Source organism: Staurois parvus, unplaced genomic scaffold (assembly GCF_062004578.1).
Source record: "Staurois parvus isolate SC_StPar_1 unplaced genomic scaffold, SC_StPar_1.0 ptg000281l, whole genome shotgun sequence".
Classification (NCBI taxonomy): domain Eukaryota; kingdom Metazoa; phylum Chordata; class Amphibia; order Anura; family Ranidae; genus Staurois; species Staurois parvus.
The window spans coordinates 151,354-170,000 of NW_028318077.1; the positions used below are offsets into that span (position 1 = coordinate 151,354).

The 18,647-nt window shown below is 36.3% G+C and overlaps 1 protein-coding gene across 1 annotated transcript in view; it reads left to right on the forward strand.

Annotated features, from left to right (window-relative positions):
- Positions 1 to 18,647, forward strand: part of LOC149458701 (protein crumbs homolog 2-like) — a 112,218-nt gene that overhangs the window by 18,310 nt on the left and 75,261 nt on the right. Inside the window, exon 6 of the mRNA XM_089681830.1 lies at positions 2,465 to 2,578. Coding sequence (XP_089537956.1) covers positions 2,465 to 2,578 — 114 coding nt within the window. The remainder of the gene's footprint in view (positions 1 to 2,464; positions 2,579 to 18,647) is intronic.

An 18,647-nucleotide genomic window follows, 5' to 3' on the forward strand; every position in this document is an offset into this window, starting at 1 on the left:
TCCCGTCAGTCCCTGCCCACGAGGAGCGAACAATCTAAGGACCCTGACTGGCATCCATACTAGAGACAATTTAGACAGGAGCCAACTAACGTACCAGCAGGTCTTTGGAGTGTAGGAGGAACCTGGAGTATCCAGAGGAAACCCACGTAAGTACAGAAAGATCATGCAAACTCCATGCAGATAGTGTCCAGGGTGGGAAATGAGCCAAGGACCCCAGTGCTGCCAGGCAGAAGAGCTAGCCGCTGCTTCAAGGCAGATGCTAGAAACCTTTGAAGGACCAAATTCTGTGGTCCATCCATGTTCATTTACTCTGGGAATCGTTTTGCACCCTAGCCAGGTCCAGGTGAGGTTTCCATGTTCTAAATGGAGGTTCTTGGAAGTGTTGACTTGGCCCCTTATGTGAATGGTGTCACCCGTGTGTACAGGCCCCAGCACTTGGTTCAAACGAGGAGGAGTTTTTGGGGAAGAACTGTCCTTCAAGAAGTCCTTCAAGAAAGAGCATGCAAACTCCATGCAGATAGTGTCCAGGGTGATACTGGAAACTTTTGAGATAGTGGAAACTTTTGAAGGACCAAATTCTGTGGTCCATCCATGTTCATTTACTTTGGGAATTGTTTTGCACCCTAGCCAGGTCCAGGTGAGGTTTCCATGTTCTAAATGGAGGTTCTTGGTAGCCCCTTATGTACAGGCCCCAGCACTTGGTTCAAACGAGGAGGAGCTTTTGGTGAAGAACTGTCCTTCAAGAAAGAGCATGCAAACTCCATGCAGATAGTGTCCAGGGTGGCAAATGAGTCAAGGACCCCAGTGCTGCCAGGCAGAAGAGCTAGCCACTTCTTCAAAGCAGATACTGGAAACATTTGAGATGTTGGAAACTTTTGAAGGACCAAATTCTGTGGTCCATCCATGTTCATTTACTCTGGGAATCGTTTTGCACCCTAGCCAGGTCCAGGTGAGGTTTCCAGGTTCTAAATGGAGGTTCTTGGAAGCCCCTTATGTGGATGGTGTCACCCGCGTTTACAGGCCCCAGTACTTGGTTCCAACAAGGAGGAGTTTTTTGGGAAGAACTGTCCTTCAAGAAAGAGCATGCCAACTTGGAAGTGTTGACTTGGCCCCTTATGTAAATGGTGTCACTCGCATGTACAGGCCCCAGCACTTGGTTCAAACGAGGAGGAGTTTTTGGGGAAGAACTGTCCTTCAAGAAAGAGCATGCAAACTCCATACAGATCGTGTCCAGGGTGATACTGGAAACTTTTGAGATAGTGGAAACTTTTGAAGGACCAAATTCTGTGGTCCATCCATGTTCATTTACTCTGGGAATCGTTTTGCACCCTAGCCAGGTCCAGGCATGGTTTCCATGTTCTAAATGGAGGTTCTTGGAAGCCTTTTATGTGAATGGTGTCACCCACGTGTACAGGCCCCAGCACTTGGTTCAAACGAGGAGGAGCTTTTGGTGAAGAACTGTCCTTCAAGAAAGCATGCAAACTCCATGCAGATAGTGTCCAGGGTGGCAAATGAGTCAAGGACCCCAGTGCTGCCAGGCAGAAGAGCTAGCCACTTCTTCAAAGCAGATAACTGGAAGCTATGAGATACTGGAAACTTTTGAAGGACCAAATTCTGTGGTCCATCCATGTTCATTTACTCTAGATATTGTTGTTCACTGTAGCCAGGTCAAGAAGTCCTTCAAGAAAGAGCATGCAAACTCCATGCAGATAGTGTCCAGGTTGGGAATTGTTTTGCACCCTAGCCAGGTCCAGGCGAGGTTTCCATGTTCTAAATGGAGGTTCTTGGAAGTGTTGACTTGGCCCCTTATGTGAATGGTGTCACCCGCATGTACAGGCCCCAGCTTTTGGTTCAAACGAGGAGGAGATTTTGGGGAAGAACTGTCCTTCAAGAAGTCTAATGAGATAGCACAGCCAGGAGGAGGTCCCAGGGATGGATGAGATCTGGTGCGATCGGAGGAATGTCTGCCTGTGCCGCCCCCCTGTCTGTGTCAAGTACTTGGAGACAAAGAGAGGAGCCGTCTCCTTGCTTGCTGTGTTGTCGGATGGCCATAGAGGGAGGGGGGGCGCTCTGTCTGACCTGTTTTGATGGACGGCACTGTTCTCCATCTCCATGTCCTTGCTTGGTGGCCTGGAACATCTGAGGTGACACACCGCCCAAGCCCTGGCAAGTACTTGGAGACAAAAAAGACCTCCATCTAGTGGCCATAATGTGGTACTACCATTTTTTTTTTAGGCATTTAAAAAAAATCCCACTAAATGGCGCTGACGATCACAGGAGATAAATTGAGTGAACAGTACAGCAGACAATCCTGCTGCTTGCCGATTCTTAAGACCTAGACCCCCCCCCACCCCACAACCAACCCCCCCACCCCCACAACCAATACCCCCCACCCCCACAACCAACCCCCCTCCCCAACACGTGTTGTCCGAAAAAACTGACCTTTTTTTTTTTCTGCTTTCAGGGGAAAACTGTTCTGTGAACATTGATGAGTGCACATCGGGCCCGTGTCAGAATGGAGGGACGTGCATCGACCTCACCAACGGGTACGAGTGCCGCTGTGACCCGGGGTATGCCGGTAAGTGACGGGGGATGGTGCAATGTAGAGAGGGCCGCCTCCTGTCTACAGACACGCCGTCATAGTGACACCTTTATATATATATATATATGTGTGGTGTCACTGAAAGGAAAAATGTCCCTCATTGGTGGTGTCACTGAAAGGTACTGTCCCTGCATTGGTGGTGTCACTGAAAGGTAGAATGTTCTTACATTTGTGATGTCACTGAAAGGAAAAATGTCCCTTATTGGAGGTGTCACTGAAAGGTAGAATGTCTCTGCATTGGTGGTGTCACTGAAAGGTAGAATGTCTCTGCATTGGTGGTGTCACTGAAAGGTAGAATGTCTCTGCATTGGTGGTGTCACTGAAAGATAGAATGTCTCTGCATTGGTGGTGTCACTGAAAGGAGGAATGTCCCTGCATTGGTGGTGTCACTGAAAGGTAGACTGTCCCTGCTTTGGTGGTGTCACTGAAAGGTAGAATGTCTCTGCATTGGTGGTGTCACAGAAAGGTAAAATGTCCCTGCATTGGTGATGTCACTGAAAGGTAGAATGTCTCTGCATTGGTGGTGTCACTGAAAGGTAGAATGTCTCTGCATTGGTGGTGTCACTGAAAGGTAGAATGTCTCTGCATTGGTGGTGTCACAGAAAGGTAGAACGTCTCTGCATTGGTGGTGTCACTGAAAGGTAGAATGTCTCTGCATTGGTGGTGTCACTGAAAGGTAGAATGTCCCTCTATTGGTGGTGTCACAGAAAGGTAGAATGTCTCTGTATTTGCATGGTCACTGAAAGAAAAAATGTTCTTGCGTTTGTGATGTCACTGAAAGAAAAAATGTCTCTGCATTGGTGGTGTCATTGAAAATAAAAATGTCCCTGTGTTGGTGGTGTCACTAAAAGGAAAATATCCGTGTTGGTGGTGTCACTGAAAGGAAAAATTTCTCTGCATTGGTGGTGTCATTGAAAATAAAAATGTCCCTGTGTTGGTGGTTTCACTGAAAGGAAAAATATCCCTGTGTTGGTGGTGTCACTGAAAGGAAAAATGTTTCTGCATTGGTGGTGTCATTGAAAGTAAAAATGTCACTGTGTTGGTGGTGTCACTGAAAGGAAAATGCTCCTGCATTGGTGGCGCCGTTAAAAGGAAAAATGTATCTTCATTGATGGTGTCACTGAAAGGAAAATGTCTCTGCAGTGGTGGTGTCACTGAAAGGAAAATGTCTCTGCAGTGGTGGTGTCACTGAAAGGAAAATGTCTCTGCATTGGTGGTGTCACTGAAAGGAAAATGTCTCTGCAGTGGTGGTGTCACATCCAGCCATATGCAAGCAAAAATAAATATTCTCTTTTTTCTTTCTTTTCCATGCAAGTAGTCCTGTATTCACCACACACCATGCAATTCCTTCCCTTCTTGTCTTTAGTAGATCGACCCGAATGTCTGTATCATGTGGAGTCGTTCTTCGCCGTCCCTCAATGTTTTCCCAGCTGGGGGGGGGGGGGCACTTCATTAAATGTGTGTATGGGAGGAGGGGGAGGAGCCCCGGATTCTGCTGAGTCCGCTTACTGGCAGGTCAGAGAAGTGTGAGAATGGTGGGGGAGTCGCCTCTTATGAAGCGCGGTGGGAGGGGCTGGAAAACAATGCTAGGAGTCGGAGTCGGGGGAGGGGTTGCGTTTATGAACAAGCATTACCCCGGGTTCACATCTCCGCATTTTCCTTTGCGTTCTGCAGAAACGCCCAGCGGTCCATGTAACACGATTTCCTACAGGACGCGTTCACATCTCCGCGTTTTCACTCGCCGCGTTTTTTTTTGGAAAGGGGCGGGGACTTTTTTTTTATGCAAAACGTTGCATTTTTGGTTCTGTAGACTTCAGTGGAGACGCTGCAGAAAAGCACATGTTGTGTTTTTGATGCGTTTTGTGTTTTAAATCTGCCCAGCAACAAGAAAAAGAAAAAAAAAAAAAACGACTCGAAAACGCAACATGTGCTTTTCTGCAGCGTCTCCACTGAAGTCTACAGAACCAAAAATGCAACGTTTTGCGTTAAAAAAAAAAAGTCTCCGCCCCTTTCCAAAAAAAAAAAAACGTGGCAACACAACCATCAAAAATGCAGGTGCAAAAACGCAAAACGCAATGCAGAAACAGCTCAAACGCAAACTGCAAAGGTGTAAACTGAGCCTAAATCCTGAATAATAATAAAAATAATGATGATAAATAAAAAGTCTCATGTTTTCCGATGTGTTGAAGTTCACAACCTCGGGTACGACCTTCCTCAACCTTTTTATACCAGAGGAACCCTTGAAATATTTCTGTCTATTGGAATGCCTGCAAAAAAAATAATTTTATATAAAACCCCTGGTATATAATAAAAAAAGTCTGCCAGATGGATGGATGGATAGAGATATAATTTTTTCAATATTTGTTTTTATTTTATTTTTAATAAATAACATTTTTGATGCCTAGAGAACTGGCTGCAAAAATATTTTTATATCCATCCCATGGTATATTAGAAAAGTCTGTCCCAATATTATATATATATATATATTATAAATAATATATATTTTAAAATAATAATTAATATTTATAAATATATATTTATAATATATTTGTTTATTATTTTTTATTTTATTTTTATTATTATATATAAATGCCCCCCACCCACCCGGAAAAGCAGAATCATGTGTGTGTGTTTTATTTATTTATTTATATATATATATATATATATATATATATATATATATATATATTTTTTTTTTTTTATTTATTTATTTATTTATTTATTTATTTATTTTAATATATGACATTTTTGATGCCTAGAGAAATGGCTGCAAAAATATTTTTGGTATATTAGCAAAGTCTATCCGATTATTTTATATTTATATATATATATATATATATATATATATATATATATATATATATATATATTATTTATAAATATATTATTTATAATATATATTTATGTTTCATTTTTTTATTGTTTTTCATTTATTTAATTTTTTTAGTATTATTATATATAATGCCCCCCACCCGCCCGGAAAAGCAAACTTGTGTGTGTTATATATATATTGTGTACAGCTGCTATATCTAATCTTCAGGCCTGAAATGTGCGCAAAAAAAAAAAAACCTAACTTTGATAGAAAAGTAGTAAAAGTATGCAATGTGGTCAGTGGGTGAGAGACCCCTCTACACTGGTGGTCAGTGAAGTGCACTGTGGGAGAAGTACCCTGGAATTAGTGGTCAGTGGGTGAGAGACCCCTCTACACTGGTGGTCAGTGAAGTGCACTGTGGGAGAAGTACCCTGGAATTAGTGGTCAGTGGGTGAGAGACCCCTCTACACTGGTGGTCAGTGAAGTGCACTGTGGGAGAAGTACCCTGGAATTAGTGGTCAGTGGGTGAGAGACCCCTCTACACTGGTGGTCAGTGAAGTGCACTGTGGGAGAAGTACCCTGGAATTAGTGGTCAGTGGGTGAGAGACCCCTCTACACTGGTGGTCAGTGAAGTGCACTGTGGGAGAAGTACCCTGGAATTAGTGGTCAGTGGGTGAGAGACCCCTCTACACTGGTGGTCAGTGAAGTGCACTGTGGGAGAAGTACCCTGGAATTAGTGGTCAGTGGGTGAGAGACCCCTCTACACTGGTGGTCAGTGAAGTGCACTGTGGGAGAAGTACCCTGGAATTAGTGGTCAGTGGGTGAGGGACCCCTCTACACTGGTGGTCAGTGAAGTGTCCTCTTACATTGATGGTCAGATTCCATTGATGGTGTGGAAGGAGGTCAGTCCACCAATGCCCCCACTGCTCAAGGAACCTCTTCCATTTGGTGGTCAACATAGTTCTTCACATTGTGGGGGAAGTACCCCAGATTAGTGGTCAGTGGGAGAAGAAGCCCCTTACACTGGTGGTAAGGAAAATGTCCTCTTACTTTGATGGTTGGACAGGAGATCATTCACCAATGTCTCCCACTGGTCAAGGAACCCCTTCCATTGATTGGTCAATGTAGTTCTTCTTCAAGTTATGGGAAAAGCACCCCGTGGTACTGGTCAGTGGGAGAAGGGTTCCTATACACTGGTGGTCAGGCAGGAGATCAATCCGCCAAAGCCTTCGCCGCTCAAGGAACACCTTCCACTGGGTGACAAATGTAGTGCTTCTTTACATTGTGGGAGAGGTACCCTAGATTAGTGGTCAGCGGGCGACAGACCCCCTTACACTGGTGATCAGTGATGACTCCTCTTAAATTGATGGTCTGGCAGGAGGTTAGTTCACAAGTGACCCCACTGCTCAAGTGACCCCTTCCTTTGGGTGGTCAAAGTGGTTCCTCTTTACATTATAGAAGAACACCCTATGTTAGTGGTCATTGGGAGAAGGACCCCCTTGTAATCAGTGAAGTGTCCTCTTACATTGATGCTCAGGAAGGAGATCAATGCCCCCAATACTCAAGGAACCCCTTCCATTGGGTGGTCAATGTAGTGCTTCTTCACATTGTGGGGGAAGTACCCCAGATTAGTGGTCAGTGGGAGAAGAAGCCCCTTACACTGGTGGTAAGGAAAATGTCCTCTTACCTTGATGGTTAGACAGCAGATCAATCCACCAATGTCCCCACTGCTCAAAGAACCTCTTCCATTGGGTGGTCAATGTAGGTCTTCTTTACATTATGGGAGAGGCACCCTAGATTAGGGACCATTGGGAGAAGAACCCCCTTACATCAGTGATAGGCAGGAACTCAATCCACCAATGCCTCTGCTACTCAAGGAACCTCTGGAGGAACATCTGGAGGAACCCTGGGCCTTCTCAATGGAACCCTAGCCAAGAAAGCCTGCACTATTATAGGAGGCCCGTTCACCAGTGCCCCACTGCTCAAGAACCCCTTCTTTTGGGTGGTCAATGTAGTTCCTCTTTACATTGTGGGAAAAGTACCCTATAATAATGGCCATTGGGAGAAGGACCCCCTTGTAATCAGTGAAATGTCCTCTTACATTGATAGTCGAGAAGGAGATCAATGCCGCCACTGCTCAAGGAACCCCTAGCAACCTCTGGAGGCTTCTCAATGGAATTCTGTCTAAGAAAGCCTGCACTAATACAAAGGTCAGGAGGTCAGTTCACCAGAGGCAGAAACTTAATCCACCAGTGTCCCTGCTACTCAAGGAACCCCTTCAATTGGGTGGTCAATGTAGTGCTTCTTCACATTGTGGGAGAAGTACCCCAGATTAGTGGTCAGTGGGAGAAGAAGCCCCTTACACTGGTGGTAAGGAAAATGTCCTCTTGATGGTTAGACAGGAGATCATTCACCAATGTCTCCCACTGGTCAAGGACCCCCTTCCATTGGGTGGTCAATTTAGGTCTTCTTTACATTATGGGAGAGGCACCCTAGAGACCAGTGGGAGCAGGACCCCCTTATACTAGTGATCAGTGAAGTGTTCCTCTTACACTGATGGGCAGGAACTCAATCCACTAATGCCCCCGCTACTCCAGGAACCCCTAGCAACCTCTGGAGGAACCCTGGGCCTTCTCAAGGTAACCCTAGCTAAGAAAGCCGGCACTAATATAGGAGGTCAGTGCACCAGTGGCCCCCACTGCTCCAGTGACCCCTTCCTTTGGGTGGTGGTTCTTTACATTATGGGAGAGGCACCCTAGATTAGAGACCACTGGGAGAAGAACCCCCTTACACTTTGGATCAGTGAAGTGTCCTCTTACATTGATGGTCAGGAACTCATTCCACCGATGCCCCTGCTACTCCAGGAACCTGTAGAAATCTCTGGAGGAACTCTGGGCCTTCTCAATGGAACCCTACCTAAGAAAGCCGGAACTAATATAGGAGGTCAGTTCACCAATGCCCCCTACTGCTCCAGGAACCCCTAGAAACCTCTAGAGGAACCCTGGGCCTTCTCAATGGAACCCTACCTAAGAAAGCCGGAAATAATATAGGAGGTCAGTTCACCAATGCCCCCTACTGCTCCAGGAACCCCTAGAAACCTCTAAAGGAACCCTGGGCCTTCTCAATGGAACCCTACCTAAGAAAGCCGGCACTAATATAGGAGGTCAGTTCACCAGTGCCCCCTACTGCTCCAGGAACCCCTAGAAACCTCTAAAGGAACCCGGGCCTTCTCAATGGAACCCTACCTAAGAAAGCCGGCACTAATATAGGAGGTCAGTTCACCAGTGCCCCCTACTGCTCCAGGAACCCCTAGAAACCTCTAAAGGAACCCTGGGCCTTCTCAATGGAACCCTACATAAGAAAGCCGGCACCAATTTAAGAGAAGACCGGGGTGCAAAGCCCTATAGAAAAAAATAAATATCCATCAAGTCTCAATGCATTGTACGATGCCGCCAGAAAATCTGCTTCTAAGTCCCGTGTGGACCACATCTGCTGCAACGTTCAAATGGCCACAGCATACCTAAAACCGATTTCTGAGCAACCACAGAGCACAGCGACCCTCCGATGTGAAGGATTTCGTTGTCGGAGACGGCTAACGAGTTGTCGGTGCAAACACGGTGGTTGTGAGAGCATGTGCAATGTCGCTTCGCTGAGCAAAGCAAGGCCTTTTGAAAGACCAGCAAAGCCTGACAAGAAAATAAGGCCACTAATCCCCTCCACTCTGTCCACTAATCCCCCCAGAGTCAGCTTATTAGTTCATATCAGGATCACAGAGCCTTCAGCCAGACAGAGACATGGACATTGGGAATGGGAGGGAGATCACCTCTTCCCCGTGACATCATCCAGCACCATGACCTCATCTTCTGGCTCAGCATTGGCCACGCCAATGTTCTATAAAATGAAGCCATCAAGAGTAACTAGGCCCAAAAAAAAAAAAATTTAATAAATTGCAGCATACTTAGACGAGGTGTCTGCATTTGTTTTTTTTTGTGTTTTTTTTTTTCTATTTTTAGCTTTACATATATATATATACATATTAAGGCAAAATAAATAAAAATAAAAAAGTTAATTTAATTTTTAGGTAAATTAAAAAAAATAATTATTTATATATATATATATATATATATATATATATATATATAATTTTTGTTTTTTAATTTACATAAAAATTAAATTAGCTTTTTTATTTTTTTTTTGTGCCTTTACTGCTTTAGTTCTTTTTTGTAAAACAGTTTTTTGTTACTTTAAATTAAAAATACAACTTCCACATTACATTAAAAAAAGTTTATTAAAAAAAATGTATTGTGACCTTTTCTCATTTAGGTGCATATATATATATATATATATATATATATATATCTTTTTTTTTTTTTTTTTTTTTTTTTAATTAATACATTTTTTACATAAAAATTTTACTTTTTTATTTAACGTCCCTTTACTGCTTTAGTGCCTTTTCTAACAGTTGTTCTTACTTTAAATTAAAAATACAACTTTCAAATAATTACTTTAAAAAAAGTTAATTAAAGAAATTTATTGTGGCCTTTTCTCATCTAGGTGCATATATATATATATATGTGTGTGTGTGTGTGTGTGTGTATATATATATTTAATTAATTAATTTTTTACCTAAAAAATTAAACTTTTCTATTTAACGTCCCTTTACTGCTTTACTGCCTTTTTTAACAGTTGTTACTTTAAATTAAAAATACAATTTTCAAATAATTACATTAAAAAAAGTTATTTAAAGAAATGTATTGCGGCTTTCTCTCATTTAGGTGCATATATATATATATGTGTGTGTGTATGTATATATATATATATATAGATTTAATTAATTAATTTTTTACCTAAAAATTTAACTTTTTTTATTTAACGTCCCTTTACTGCTTTAGTGCCTTTGTTAACAGTTTTTGTTACTTTAAATAAAAAAATTTTTGTTTCATTTTTTTTTTTAATTACCTAAAAATTTAATTAACTTTTTTTTATTATTATGTAACACTCCTTTTTACTGCTTTAGTGCCTTTTTTAACAGTTGTTGTTACTTTAAATTAAAAAATACAACTTTCAAATAATTACATTAAAAAAAGTTAAATAAAGAAATTTATTGTGGCCTTTTCTCATTTAGGTGCATATATATATATATATATTTAATTAATTTTTGACCTAAAAATTTTACTTTTCTATTTAATGTCCCTTTAATGCTTTAGTGCCTTTTTTAACAGTTGTTACTTTAAATTAAAAATACAACTTTCAAATAATTACATTAAAAAAAGTTAATTAAAGAAATTTATTGTGGCTTTCTCTCATTTAGGTGCGCGCGTGCGTGTGTATTTAATTAATACATTTTTTACCTAAAAATTTAACTTTTTTATTTAACGTCCCTTTACCGCTTTAGCGCCTTTGTTAACAGTTTTTGTTACTTTAAATAAAAAATGTGTGTGTGTGTATGTATGTATATATATATATATATATATATATATATATATATATATATATATATATATATATATATATATATATATAGAATTTTTTTTTTTTTTTTTAAATTACCTAAAAATTCAATTAACTTTTTTATTATTATGTAACACCCCTTTTTACTGCTTTTGTGTCTTTTTTTTTTTAACCGTTTTTGTTACGTTAAATTAAAAATACAACACAAAAAATGGATGTATTAGTTTGTAATTATCTTAATTAATTGCAAAGTTATGGGGGGTGATGGGGGGGGCTGGATTAGTAAATACAAATATCTCAGTGCAGTTCTTTCATTTTTGTGTTACTTAATGCAAAGCAGATAAATAAGGGCACATATGATATTTAAAATTAGAGTTCCTGTGATACCCCAGACCTGTTCATGTGTGTTGACGAGCAATTGTTTAGGATGCCAACCATCGCCTAATATATACAATTTATTGATTTATTGTTGGTGTCAGTCTTGTGACCTAAACCCCCCCCCCCCCATGCCGCCTCTTTAACTCACACAGCAATGCCCTTTGATTGACAGATTTTAACTGCAGCGACTATTTAATCTGATTATGTTGGGACCTGGCGGTGGGGGTTGTTGCTATATACAAGAGAGCACTTTTTGTTATTTAAAAAAAAAAAAAAAAGAAAACCTTTGAATTTATTACATTAAAAAAGTTATTACATACCAAAAAAAAAACCTTTGAATTTATTACATTAACAAAGTTATTCACTTAAAAAAACCCTTTGAATTTATTACATTAAAAAAGTTATTCAATAAAAAAAAACCCATTTGAATTTATTACATTAAAAAAGTTATTCAATAAAAAAAAAACCATTTGAATTTATTACATTAAAAAAGTTATTACATACAAAAAAAACCTTTGAATTTATTACATTAAAAAGGTTATTAAATAAAAAAAACATTTAAATTTATTACATTAAAAAAGTTATTACATACAAAAAAAACCTTTGAATTTATTACATTAAAAAAGTTATTACATACAAAAAAAACCTTTGAATTTTTTACATTAAAAAAGTTATTACATAAAAAAAACCTTTCAATTTATTACATTAAAAAAGTTATTAAATTAAAGAAAACATTTAAATTTATTACATTAAAAAAGTTATTACATACAAAAAAAACCTTTGAATTTATTACATTAAAAAAGTTATTCACTTAAAAAAACCCTTTGAATTTATTACATTAAAAAAGTTATTAAATTAAAAAAAAACATTTAAATTTATTACATTAAAAAAGTTATTACATACAAAAAAAAACTTTGAATTTATTACATTAAAAAAGTTATTAAATTAAAAAAAATATTTAAATTTATTACATTAAAAAAGTTATTACATACAAAAAAAACCTTTGAATTTATTACATTAAAAAAGTTATTCACTTAAAAAAACCCTTTGAATTTATTAAAGTTATTACATACAAAAAAAAAACCTTTGAATTTATTACATTAAAAAAGTTATTACATACAAAAAAAACCTTTGAATTTATTACATTAAAAAAGTTATTAAATTTAAAAAAACATTTAAATTTATTACATTAAAAAAGTTATTACATACAAAAAAAACCTTTGAATTTATTACATTAAAAAAGTTATTAAATTAAAAAAAAAACATTTAAATTTATTGCATTAAAAAAGTTATTACATACAAAAAAAACCTTTGAATTTATTACATTAAAAAAGTTATTCCATAAAAAAACCTTTGAATTTATTACATTAAAAAAGTTATTACATAAAAAGAACCTTTGAATTTATTACATTAAAAAAGTTATTCACTTAAAAAAACCCTTTGAATTTATTACATTAAAAAAGTTATTCAATAAAAAAAAAACCCATTTGAATTTATTACATTAAAAAAGTTATTAAATTAAAAAAAAACATTTACATTTATTACATTAAAAAAGTTATTACATACAAAAAAAAACCTTTGAATTTATTACATTAAAAAGTTATTACATACAAAAAAAACCTTTGAATTTATTACATTAAAAAAGTTATTAAATTAAAAAAACATTTAAATTTATTACATTAAAAAAGTTATTACATACAAAAAAAACCTTTGAATTTATTACATTAAAAAAGTTATTCACTTAAAAAAACCCTTTGAATTTATTACATTAAAAAAGTTATTCAATAAAAAAAAACCCATTTGAATTTATTACATTAAAAAAGTTATTAAATTAAAAAAAAACATTTAAATTTATTACATTAAAAAAGTTATTACATACAAAAAAAAAACCTTTGCATTTATTACATTAAAAAAGTTATTACATACAAAAAAAACCTTTGAATTTATTACATTAAAAAAGTTATTAAATTTAAAAAAACATTTAAATTTATTACATTAAAAAAGTTATTACATACAAAAAAAACCTTTGAATTTGTTACATTAAAAAAGTTATTAAATTACAAAAAAAAACATTTAAATTTATTGCATTAAAAAAGTTATTAAATAAATTTTAAAAAATATTTTTTTAATTAAATTAACATTTTTCTTATTTCAGATACTTGTATAGCGCCGTCAATTTATGCAACGCTTTACATTCACATCAGTCCCTAACCCTCAAGGGGCGTACAATCTAAGGTCCCTAACTCACATTCATACATACACATACTAGGGACAATTTAGACAGGAGCCAATTAACCTACCAGCATGTCTTTGGAGTGTGGGAGGAAACCGGAGGACCCAGAGGAAACCCACACAGGTACAGGGAGAACATGTAAACTCCAGGCAGGCGGTGCCGTGGCTGGGATTCGAACCAGCGACCCGAGTACTGCCAGGCGGAAGTGCTAACTATTGTGCCTTTACTGCATTAGTTCTTTTTTTTTTTTATCTTAACAGTTTTTGTTACTTTAAATTAAAATACAACTTTAAAATTATTACATTTAAAAAAGTGTGCTCTTTTTCTTATATATATATATACTTTACCTAAAAATTTAATTAACTTTTTATTTATTGTGCCTTTACTGCTTTTGTTCTTAACCATTTTTGTTACTTTAAATTAAAAACGCAACTTTAAAAAGATTACATTAAAAAAAAAAATGAGTGTGCCTTTTTCTTGTTTTAGTTATTTATGGATTTTTAAATTTAAATATTAAACTAACTTTTATTTTTATTTCTTGTGCCTTTACTGCTTTAGTTATTTTTTTTTAATTAATTTAAAAAAAAATGTAGTGTGCCTTTTTCTCGTTTAGTTAAATATTTTTTTTAAATGTACCTAAAAATTCAATTAACTTTTTATATTTTTATCTAACTTGCCTTTACTGCTTTAGTTCTTTTTTTAAAAAAAGTTTTTTGTTACTTTAAATTAAGAATACAACTTTCAAATAACTTTTTAAATTATTACCTTAAAAAAGTTAATTAAAAAAAAAATTAGTGTGCCTTTTTCTCGTTTAGTTAAATTTTTTTTTTAAATGTACCTAAAAATTCAAATAACTTTTTATATTTTTATCTAACGTGCCTTTACTGCTTTAGTTCTTTTTTTAAACCGTTTTTGTTACTTAAAATAAAATAAATACATAAAAATAATAAAAAATATAAAATAATAATAAAAAAGAAAAAAAAACTTTAAAATTGTTACATTAAAAAAATTTAATAAAAAAAAATAGTGTGCCCTTTTCTCGTTTAGTTACATTTTTTTTTTTAAATTTACCTAAAAATTCAATTAACTTTTTATATTTTTATCTAAGGTGCCTTTACTGCTTTAGTTCTTTTTTTTAAAACCATTTTTTGTTACTTTAAATAAAAAATACAGCTTTCAAATAACTTTTTAAATTATTACTTTAAAAAAAGTTAATTAAAAAAAATGTAGTGTGCCTTTTCTCTCTTTTAGTTATATATTTTTTTGAAATGTACCTAAAAATTCAATTAACTTTTTATATTTTTATCTAAAGTGCCTTTATTGCTTTAGTTCTTTTTTTAAACCGTTTTTGTTATTAAAATAAAATAAATACATAAAAATAATAAAAAATATAAAAGAATAATAAAAAAAGAAAAAAAAAACTTTAAAATTGTTACATTAAAAAAAGTTAATAAAAAAAAGAAATAGCATGCCCTTTTCTCGTTTAGTTATATATAATTTTTTTCTTATAATTATACAGGATTTATATTGCGCCAACAGTTTGCTCAGCTCTTTACAATATAAAGGGAGACAATACAGCAACAATACAGTTCAATCCAAGAGGGATAGGAGGGCCCTGATCCTTGGAGCTTACAATTATTTTTAAAGAATCACAAAAAAAAAATTTTTTTTTCATTTGTAAAAACCTTTGTACCAGAAACGTTGCTTTAGTGTCAGTTTAAATGGATCAAATTTATATATTAAAATGATAGACTGCATGTACCAAATCCCTAAATTAACATATATATATATATATATATATATATATATATATATATATATATATATAAATACATTTATTTATTTATATATATGGGTTAGGAGGGCCCTGATCCTGGGAGCTTACAATCTAAGAGGGAGGGGCTGGTGGTACAAAAGGTAATAACTGCGGGGGATGGAGTGGTAGGAGAAATTTTTAAATTTACATAAAAAAAAATAAAAAAAAATTACTTTTAAAATTATTACATTAAAAAAAAGTTAAATAAGTTCTTAAATGAAGTTATTTTTTAAATATTTAAAAAGCAATTTTTTTTTAATGAACTTTTTTATTTTTTGTTTTTCTTTTTTTGTTCCTATATACTCCATCAAGTGTTTTCTGTATTTATGTTGCTGTTCTTTTTTTTTTTTTTTGTTGGTGGACAGCGCTGACAAGCATCCAATGAGTCAGCAGTGACAGGAGCCAGCTGGGAGTTTGCACCAGGAACGGATTAGATGTGTAGCCGGGCTCTCAGTCTGGATACAAATCCAATCCCTTCTGCCTGACTGGAGTGAGAGGGAGAGGCTGCTGTTTGCTGTTCTCTCTGCCCCCCATCTTCTGCTTCTCACCCTTCCCAATGTAGGTGATCACACCATGAGCAGGAAAACCGCCCCAGGCATCCCCATCCTACTCCATCTACTTCTCACAGGTAACTCTGACTGAAGGTGGGGGGCGAAGGGGGGGACGGGGGGGATAACCAAGTGCTGTACATACTGATCATTCCTGACATGAAAAAAATGTATTTTTTTAGTCTTTGAAAATTAATAACCCCGGAATGACTTCATTTTTATGTAATTTATCATCTACAACACCCCCCCCGTATTTTTATGGATGTCAGATCCTTCTTATTTGAGATTTGTCTATACTTGTAGTAGTGTTTAGTATTATTATTATAGTATTTATTGTGTTTAGTTGCAGTGTACAGGAGTATTTGTAGTGGTTATGGTAATGTTTAGGAGTATTTAGTCATGTGTGTTGTATTTTCTTTTTCAGTGTTTAGTAGTCTTTTTATAGTGTTTATTATATTGGTTTTTGTAGTATTGTAGTGTTTATTATATTGGTGTTTCTTGCAGTGTTTGGTAGTATTTTTGTAGTATTGTAGTGCTTGTTATTGTGTTTAATGCAGTGTTTAGTAGCATTGTTGTATTTGTTTTTGTGTGTAGTGGTATTATTATAGTGTTTATATTAGTACTGTTTTATTTTTTTATTTTTTTTTGTTTTGTGTTTAGTAGTATTATTATAGTGTTTATAGTAGCACTGTTGTATTATTATTTTTTTTTTAGTAGTATTATTATAGTGTTTATTGTAGTGTTTGGTAATATTGTTGTAGTATTGTAGTGCTTATTATTGTGTTTAATATAGTGTTTAGTAGCATTGTTGTATTTTTTTTTTTTTGTTTATTAGTATTATTATAGTGTTTGTAGTAGCACTGATTTATTATATTTATTTTTTTTTATTTTTTTTAGTGTGTAGTAGTATTATTATAGTGTTTATTATATTGGTGTTTCTTGTAGTGTTTGGTAGTAGTCCTGTAGTATTGTAGTGCTTATTATTGTGTTTTTAATATAGTGTTTAGTAGCACTGTTGTATTTTTGTGTGTGTGTGTGTTTAGTAGTATTATTATAGTGTTTATAGCAGTGTCCGGTAGTATTTTTGTAGTATTGTAGTGCTTATTATTGTGTTTAATGTAGTGTTTAGTAGCATTGTTGTATTTTTTTTGTGTTTAGAAGTATTATTAACGTGTTTATAGTAGCACTGTTGTATTTTTTTTTTGTTTAGTAGTATTACTATAGTGTTTATTGCAGTGTTTGGTAGTACTATTGTAGTAAATCAATGTTTATTATGTTAGTATTTATTGTAGTGTTTAATCGTGGTATTGCAGTAGTAGTCGTGGTATTGCAGTGTTAGTCGTGGTATTGCAGTGTTCAGTCATGGTATTGCAGTGTTAGTCGTGGTATTGTAGTGTTAGTCGTGGTATTGCAGTGTTCAGTCGTGGTATTGCAGTGTTCAGTCGTGGTATTGCAGTGTTCATTCATGGTATTACAGTGTCAGTCGTGGTATTGCAGTGTTCAGTCGTGGTATTGCAGTGTCAGTCGTGGTATTGCAGTGTTCAGTCGTGGTACTGCAGTGTTCAGTCGTGGTATTGTAGTGTTAGTCGTGGTATTGCAGTGTTTAGTCGTGGTATTGCAGTGTCAGTCGTGGTATTGCAGTGTTCAGTCGTGGTATTGCAGTGTTCAGTCGTGGTATTGCAGTGTTCAGTCGTGGTATTGCAGTGTTCAGTCGTGGTATTGCAGTGTCAGTCGTGGTATTGCAGTGTCAGTCGTGGTATTGCAGTGTTCAGTCGTGGTATTGCAGTAGTCAGTCGTGGTATTGCAGTGTCAGTCGTGGTATTGCAGTGTCAGTCGTGGTATTGCAGTGTTCAGTCGTGGTATTGCAGTGTTCAGTCGTGGTATTGCAGTGTTCAGTCGTGGTATTGCAGTGTCAGTCGTGGTATTGCAGTGTCAGTCGTGGTATTGCAGTGTCAGTCGTGGTATTGCAGTGTTCAGTCGTAGTATTGCAGTAGTCAGTCGTGGTATTGCAGTGTTCAGTCGTGGTATTGCAGTGTCAGTCGTGGTATTGCAGTGTTCAGTCGTGGTATTGCAGTGTTCAGTCGTGGTATTGCAGTGTTTAGTCGTGGTATTGCAGTGTTCAGTCGTGGTATTGCAGTGTTTAGTCGTGGTATTGCAGTGTCAGTCGTGGTATTGCAGTGTTCAGTCGTGGTATTGCAGTGTTCAGTCGTGGTATTGCAGTGTCAGTCGTGGTATTGCAGTAGTCAGTCGTGGTATTGCAGTGTCAGTCGTGGTATTGCAGTGTTCAGTCGTGGTATTGCAGTGTCAGTCGTGGTATTGCAGTGTCAGTCGTGGTATTGCAGTGTCAGTCGTGGTATTGCAGTGTCAGTCGTGATATTGCAGTGTTCAGTCGTGGTATTGCAGTAGTCAGTCGTGGTATTGCAATGTCAGTCGTGGTATTGCAGTGTCCAGTCGTGGTATTGCAGTGTCCAGTCGTGGTATTGCAGTGTCCAGTCGTGGTATTGCAGTGTATGAGCTTTTATTGTCGTGTTTATTGCCTTTGGCATTAGATCTACTGTCACTGTTACACCTCCCAGGAGTCCATTGGGTTGTACTGACAGGAATGGGTAGGACCCTCTCTTAGCACACTCGGGTATGAAGTGATCCTCTGATTCTGTGATGTTCGATCCGCGGCGGTACGTCACGAGTTCCAATACAATAAAATGACGGCCCGCTGTCTATCAGTCTTCTGTGCCCGGCACTGCAGCAGCTGAAATGACCTCACCGCGGTCACTGGCACCAGCGAGAACATTTTCAGTGACGCGTTC